The sequence below is a fragment of the Haemaphysalis longicornis genome, unplaced genomic scaffold, assembly GCF_048455015.1.
Source record: "Haemaphysalis longicornis isolate Haplotype H1 unplaced genomic scaffold, Haemaphysalis longicornis Haplotype H1 scaffold_29, whole genome shotgun sequence".
NCBI lineage: Eukaryota > Metazoa > Arthropoda > Arachnida > Ixodida > Ixodidae > Haemaphysalis > Haemaphysalis longicornis.
The window spans coordinates 1,201,030-1,209,001 of record NW_027526331.1 but is presented as its reverse complement, the minus strand read 5'-3'; the positions used below and the strand labels follow the sequence as shown (position 1 = coordinate 1,209,001).

Sequence of the window (7,972 nt, the reverse complement as noted above, 5' to 3'; positions counted from 1 at the left end):
CTGCCCATCAGTAGCTGGGCTGGACTTGTGCCCAACGGCCCAGGGGAGTCTCTATACGCCAGGAGGGCTAGGTACGGGTCAACCGATTTTTCCAAGAGCCGTTTTACAGTTTGTACCGTACGCTCGGCTGCCCCGTTTGATTGCGGGTACCTGGGGCTGGATGTGACGTGATGGAAGCCGTAACTGGCCGCAAACGCAGCAAATTCTTAAGACGCGAACTGAGGACCGTTGTCAGTCACAACAATTTCTGGGATCCCGTGCCTGGCAAATACGCTCTTCATTTGTACAATGACCGCCGAAGAGCTTGTGGAAGATAATAGGGCGAGCTCCGGATAACGAGAAAAATAGTCTACGACCACAAGGTAGTCTCTTCCGCGCAAGTGGAAAAGATCAGCTCCTAGCTTTAGCCAAGGCAAGCTGGGAGACTCTGATTGCATCATCGGTTCGACTTTTTGAACGCGCAGCGTCACGCAGTCCTGACAACTATTAACCAAAGCTGCCAGCTCGGCGCTGAGACCTGGCCACCACACAGATTCCCGAGCCCTTGCGCGACATTTCACAATGCCCTGGTGTCCCTCATGCAATGAACGGAGAACTTCGCTCCTTAGACTCCGAGGCACCACCAAACGAGACCCATGCAGAAGAACACCGCCACATATCGTGAGGTTTGCTCTTTGCGACCAGTAAGAACTCAGCCAACTGCTTACTTTTGCGCAACGGGGCCAGCCTGCCCTACAATACCAGCGAAGTTGTTTGCAAGTCTCATCTTTTTCTTGCGCCCTCTTCATTTTGTCCCAGTGTGCTGAAAATTTGAGTTCGCCAATATAGCCTTCTACATGGCTCGACACTTCGCTGCAACCTAGCTCTCCCATCGCTAAACCAGCTTCCTTGCACGGTGCCCGGGAAAGAGCGTCGGCGGTACCAATCTGCTTTCCTGGGACATAAGATACCGAAAAGCAAAATCGCATGAGCCTTAATCGGAACCTTTGTATTCTGGGGGGCAGCACATCAATCGGCGACTGCCCCAGCAGCGATACAAGCGGTTTGTGGTCTGTCTCAAATTGAAATTCCAGCCCTATCAAAAAACACTAGAGCCTTTCTGCCGCCCACGTCAGCGCCAGCGCTTCCTTTTCTATTTGCGCGTATCGTTGCTCCGTTGGTGTTAATGACCGAGAGTGATACGCAACGGGCCGCCTTTCGCCGTCCGGCTGCACTTGCATCAGCACACAGCCGAGACCTACCGACGATGCGTCGGCCGACACAATGGTGCGCAGCTTGGGGTCGAATTTCGCGACGCATTGCGCCGAGGTGATCAACGCTTTTAGAGCCTCGAATGCTCTTTGCTAGGGCGGGCCCCAATGCCACTCTCTGTCTTTCAAGAGCAGACTGCGGAGCGGTGCTGATACGTCAGCAAGATTGCTCACAAACCTTGCCAGATAGTTTATCATGCCCAAAAACCTGCGTAAATCCGCAACACTTTTTGGTGTAGCCATCTCGTTTATGGCGTGAACTTTTTTGGGATCTGGCCTGATTCCTGAAGAATCGACCACGTATCCTAAAAACGCTACCCGTGTGACACAAAAAGAACACTTTGCCCGATTAAGTGTCACGCCAGCTTTTACGAGCCTTTCGAGTACTGCGTGCAGCCGTTCGTCGTGTTCCTGTTCCGTTGATCCGTAAACCAAAATGTCATCCATTAGGTTCACCACCCCTGGGAGGCCCTCCAAGATTTCAGCCATTTGCTTGTGGAAGTATTCCGGAGCCGAGCTGATACCGAACGGCAGTCGCTGGAAGCAGTACCTACCGAACGGAGTGATAAAAGTTGTCAGCTCCTGGCTTTCTTTTGCCAACTTAACCTGGTGGAACCCGGAATTGGCATCCAATTTCGAAAAGTATATGGCCCCCGCCAATTGCCCAAGGGCGTCGTCTATAGTTGGCAACACAAACTGTTCACGTAGGACGCTCTTGTTCAGCTGGGTTAGGTCCACGCATATTCGCACTTCCCCGGATGGTTTTGCTACTGGCGCTATTCCTGCACACCATTTAGTCGGACCGTCAACCTTCCGAATGACCTCACTTTCGACCAGTATGTCCAACTCTAGTTTGATAGGGTCCTTTAACGGAATGGGTATTCGTCGAGGTGTAAAAATTCCGAAGGGAACCGCGCCCTCCTTCAAGCGAATGGTGTATTCGCCGGGCATCATGCCCAGGCCACGAAAGAGCTGCGGATACAAGTACTCGTACTGTTTATCATCAACAGCATCAACAAATTTGACCACACCGAGGGCTTCAATTGCTGGGAGCCCTAGCAAAACACACTGCAGTGACTCAACAACGTACACTGTTTGTCGCGCGGTTTTGCCTTTCCAAACTATCTCAGCAGGAAAGGAACCCTTAACATCAAGGCGCTCATCTGCGGCGCTTCTCAACACAGCTTGTGATTTGTCTATGCGAGGCGGAACACCGGGGAAATCGGGAGGAACGACAGTGACCTCGGCTCCCGAATCAATTTTTGCACATACGCGTACATTGTTAATACACACTTCCGCGTATCTGGCATTACAGCTGCCGAGTGTCCCGAGAAAAAAATTTTGTCCTTCGCCTTCTAGCACAGACACGCCCACCTGGTTGTTTTCCTTGGACTTCTGGCAGACCACGGCGAAATGTCCCTTGGTTCCACAAAGGTGGCACCGTGATAACCGTGCGGGGCACCGGGTTCTCGCATGATTCTCACGTCCACAGAACCGGCACCCTGGTAGTCGGCGGTTTTCTCGTGACCATGGCTGCAGCGACTGTCGTTGCTGTTCGGTGGTGCACCCCTCCCGGTTGATAAACGGCTCGTTCGGTGTCCGTTGAATGGTGCCCAGTTCTCCAGTCGTTGCCTCGTTGCTGTCGGCCCGAAGTTCCAGTTGCTGTCGGTGGACTGTTTCCTTGAGTCTGGCCTTCGCTAGAGCGGTCGCTAGCGTAAGAGTGGCATCCATCTGGAGAGCTTCTGACAGCTGTGCGTCTCGAAGGCCTCCGACAAATCTGTCCCTGATCATGCGCTCCCGGAATTCTGCAAATTCTCAGCGGTCGGCTAGCTCATGCAGGGCTGTCACAAACTTGTCCACGCTTTCTCCGGGCTCTTGCTTCCGGCGATGAAAATTAGCGCTTTCGTAGACTATGTTCTTGGCGGCCACGAAATGAGCGTCAAACTTTGTCTTCACCACCGCGTAGCTTCGGGACTCTTCCTCCGTCAGGCCGAACGTTTGAAAAATTTTCCTGGCCTGCCTGCCCATGGTGTACAACAGCGTCCTCACCTGGGCTTCCTCCGTTCTGTCGTTGAGCCCCGATGCGTAGCGGTAGTCGTCGAAGGACGTAATCCATTCTGGCCACTCGGAAGTCCTGTCGAAGTTGAACGGCGCAGGCGGTGGCAGGGCGGCCGCTGGTGGGCTGGCTGCCGCTTTCTGGTCCGTCATCATACGAACGAGTGCAGGGTGAATGCCGCAATGCCACGGAGGGAGAGGAGGCTCATCCCACTTCTGACACCATGTCGTGTCCGCTCCTTTGGGAGCGGTGACGCGAGCAAAAGACTGACGCCACTCCGATGTAGCCGCAAACAAGAAAAAGCCCCGTGTTTATTTCACAGCCGCGTTTTATACAATCCAGCCAGTGACGTCACCTCGGCCCGCGCACCCTGGTGTGCAGCCGCGACAGAGATAACAGATAACACGACAACTGTAGAACCAGTTTTCGACGCGTCGCTATAGAATTCTGCGCACCTGTACTTGTCCTGCAGGAACAGGAAGTGCTGCAGAAGTGCACTCCTGGGTACACTATTTTTTCTACTAGTGTGAATGATAGGTCGCATGATACAGGACGAAGATGCCATGATGGAATAAAGTTATGGATGGGTGTCTTGTGCGTGCCTGAAACAGGGGCCTTCAGTGCAGAAGCCTCCTCTCTGAGAGAGAAAGGTAAGGAGATAGATGGCCTGTTTATAAAGAGTTGTAAATTTGATGTATCGTTCATGATAGGATTAAAAGGATGGTTGGTAAGAGACACGATCTTAGATGCATACAGCAAGTCAACATACTCCCGCTGATGCCCTAGGCACCATTTGTCACACTCGACATACAGACTCTCGACAGGACTAGTGCGGAAAGCTCCGCATGAGACGCGAAGGCCAAGATGAAGCACGGGGTCAAGCATTTTGAGTGCTGTCTTTGTAGCAGACCCATACACGACACTGTCGCAGTCGAGCCGAGACCCCACAAAGGCCGTGTAAAGGCGCAGCAAGAGTTGTTTGTCGGCCCCATAATTTTGATGTGAGAGGACCTTAAAAATATTCATAGTTTTTAAGCATTTGCATTTAAGCTGTCTGATATGCGGGATGAATGTCAGCTTTTCGTCGAATAAAATACATAAGAACTTGTGTTCCTTGTTCACAGGAATCGACACGCTGTTAAGAGTGATGTCTGGGTCTGGGTGGACCCCACGCTTCCTGGAGAACACAACACAAGAGCTTTTGCCGGGATTCAGTTTGAAACCATTCTTGTCAGCCCAGCTGGAAAGTTCGTTCACACCCAGCTGGACTTGACGTTCGCAGATGGACATATTACATGATTTAAAGGATATCTGGACGTCATCTACATACATGGAATAAAAGATTGTAGGTGGCAATGCCTTCCCAAGAGAGTTCATCTTTACTATGAAGAGAGTGCAGCTCAACACGCCACCTTGTGGCACGCCGTTTTCTTGCACGTGAACCTTTGAGAGTGCACTACCGGCTCTCACTCGAAACGTTCTCTTCGACAAGTAACTAATAAGATGTTTAACATGTTCCCTGAGACACGAATGACTTGAGGTCATTAAGTATGCCGTAACGCCAAGCGGTGTCCTAGGCCTTTTCGATGTCAAAAAACACCGTAACACAGAACTGTTTGTGTACGAAGGCATCCTTTATATATGATTCCAACGCAACTAATTGACCATTGGTGGATCTCCCCTCCCTGAAGCCAGTCTGGCAGCTCTCGAGAAGACCATTGTACTCAAGAAAGTACACGAGTCTCCTGTTGATCATCTTCTCGAGAAGCTTGCACAGGCAGCTGGTCAGGGCGATGAGTCGATAACTGGCAGGAGAGGAAGGGTCCTTCCCTTCCTTCAGGAATGCCACTACTATGGCCTCCCTCCAAGAGTTTGGAATCTGCCCCGAAATCCATATGTTGTTGTATAGATGTAGGAGTGTTTCAAGAGTGTCTGGGTGTACGTGTTGTATCATGGTGTATGTGATTTTGTCTGCATCTGGAGCTGAAGGCTTAAATGTCGTCAGAGCGGCCTTCAGCTCATGAATTGAAAAAGGAGTGTTGTAGGAGGTGTGTGACTTGTTATCACGCAGGGACTTCTTTTCTGCAGATGTTTTGTGTTTCATGAAAGTGTTTGTGTAGTGTGCTGAACTAAACACGTGTTCAAAGTGTTGTGCGAGTGCATCAGCCTGGTCTTCAAGTGTGTCCCCTGTTGTACTAACCAGGGGCAGGCTACGTGTCTGATGTCCATTGAGTTTCCGTATTCTTGTCCATACCTTGTGTGTGTCTGTGTATGAGTTTATGGATTTCAGGAAGCCGCGCCAACTCTCCCTTTTCGCCTCACGGCGCACGCGGTTCCCAAGTGCCTTTGCCCGTTTAAACGAGATGAGGTTCTGCGATGTGGGGTACCGACGAAGGACACCCCACTCCTGGTTCTGGGCCTCTCGCGTCCGCCTACAGTCCTCGTTCCACCAGGGCCTCCTTCGGTTACGGGACGCACTGGAGGTCTGGGGAATGGACTTTTGGCAGGCGTCGAGGATGTGCGCCGTGATGAGTTGGGCGGCTTCCTCCACGTGTAGGGGTTTTATGGATGTGTGGTGTAGTTTAGATGTTTCTGTGCATGTGCTCCAGTGTGCTTGTGATTCATTAAACCTGTTATGGGGAGATGGACTGCTTGGGCCTCTACCTATATACGTTAGTGAAGTGGGGAAGTGGTCACTACCATACGGGTCCGTGCCCACTCCCCACTCAATTCATGGAAAGAGAATTTCAGAACCAATCGCCAAGTGAAGATATGAGTATGTATTGTGTCCTAACTTATGGTATGTACGCTGTTTTTTGTTAAAAAGGCATGCTCCTGAAGATGTAAGAAATTTCTCTATCAGGCGCTAAGACAAAAGCGAGGTTCAATTTACAACACAAAGTAGTTGCCGGGAACCCGTTGCGCTGTTTCGTAGAGAGAAAATAAAAAGGGAACGTTTTACTACATCTGCAATAGCGCAACGTCATTTGAGATTATTATGGTTCGTAAGCGACATTACGCAAGAATGCAAACACACCTGGCTGTTCTAGGCACCTGTTAGATTATAAAAGGAACGGAAGTGGTCAACAGTGCACCCGTAACAGAAACATCTGCGCTCACTGTGAGGTCCCAGAAGCTTAGTTTACACACTAGCTAAACATGAGATGCTGATTGAACTGCGCGCGTTAGCAATTTAATTCGCAAGTTATTTGGGACGAAAGCCTTAAATAAGTAATCCCCGTTATTCATCTAACCTTTCTTGAGAGTTGCTAGGATTTAATTTAACTGAAGCTGCGTGCAAATCCTGTTAGAACGGTTGCATTTTTATCTCTGCGCTGGTTAAATGTAAGTAATTTTTTGGTGCCTTTCGTACACACAAAAAATATTGTAAGCTCTTAGAAAAAATGTGAGGGCGGTTAAGTGGGGTTATCATTTCAGGGCATCCCACAAAAGCAAGAATGTCTCATGCTACCAGTGAAAGCGATGGAAACATCTGTGGTAAACTGAATTCCGGAGATTGAGGCTTCCTGATTTGTTTCCATTTGGGATTTTATTGAAGACTCAAAGCCATAGTCTGGAAAGATCGAGCGTTTCATAGCGTAAATGTTTTTTGTAATCATTGCGGCCCTTCTGAGATACCCGAGGGGTCGCCGCGTTTTTGCGTTATAATGAAAACTTATTGCCGCTTCCATTGAACGCTGAGGAACCGAACTATACCATGCCACTCATGTATCCGTCTTTGGTTTCCACATACGGCGCGAGAAAGGCACGAAGCGAGCCCACAGTGTGCATTCTCCCTGGCCGCACAGCGGAGCATCCACACCAGCAGTGCTACGCTGTCGCCACCTACATGTTGTTCTCGCGGCGAATAGTGCACTTTTCTGCGTCTATCGCAATTAGAGCGGAGCAGAGGGAATTTTTTCTGCTCACCTCATGGATCCCCGGACTAGGGAACCACTCCCACTTCAGGAAGCTCCAATAAACGTCTCTTTTTCTATCTCGCCTGCTCTGTCGCTCTCTCTCCTTACAATCATGTATGTGTACGTTGAGCCTAATCTATTAAGAAGTGCGCGCTAAATCCTGAACGGCTATTTTCAGCGAGATAAGGACGGGCAGAACCACTCAGTTTGTATCAACCTTGCGTCATCATTGTTGAATACGTGCAGGTTTGTGAGTCTCATCTGTACACGCACATCAAGTGGAAACGCACTCTATCTGTCGAGCATGAACGCAATCATTAACGTCCATTTTCTAGAAGATAGGAAAAGACAAAGAAAAGACACTGGGAGGGCAAGGAAGCACCACACTTCAGGGGAGATGTTGCACAGAGTCATCGTGTACGCCCGATCGTCGAAAGCCACTGTGCAACAAAGTCGAGCATGAACGCAATCATTAACGTCCATTTTCTAAAAGATAGGAAAAGACGTGATATGGGTACCCTGCTACTCCACACAATTTTTAATGCTGTGCGCCAACAAGCGGTAAAGAAACGAACTTGTAATTCGTCGTCAACACCAGCGCTCCTTCTAAGTGATTTTACTTTGTGTACAGAGTCCTTTCGCAATGAAACACCATGTTAGATTCGTGCGTCCTAGCTCGGGTCTTAGTCCCAAGTAGCTTTATGTATATAGCGTATGCAAGCGTGTGAGAATTAATAAATGCAGCT

General features: G+C 49.7%; 1 protein-coding gene across 1 annotated transcript; it reads right to left on the bottom strand.

Moving 5' to 3' along the window:
* Nucleotides 1-2,229: 2,229 nt before the first annotated feature.
* Nucleotides 2,230-3,642, bottom strand: LOC144173084 (uncharacterized). The gene has a single exon (XM_077701599.1). It carries the CDS (start codon nucleotides 3,459-3,461, stop codon nucleotides 3,066-3,068), a length of 396 nt encoding a protein of 131 aa, XP_077557725.1. The 5' UTR covers nucleotides 3,462-3,642; the 3' UTR covers nucleotides 2,230-3,065.
* Between the last annotated feature and the right edge of the window lie 4,330 nt (nucleotides 3,643-7,972).

Excerpts from the sequence above, each read along its gene's own strand:
- LOC144173084 (XM_077701599.1), bottom strand. The coding sequence starts at position 3,461 with ATGATGACGGACCAGAAAGCGGCAGCCAGCCCACCAGCGGCCGCCCTG.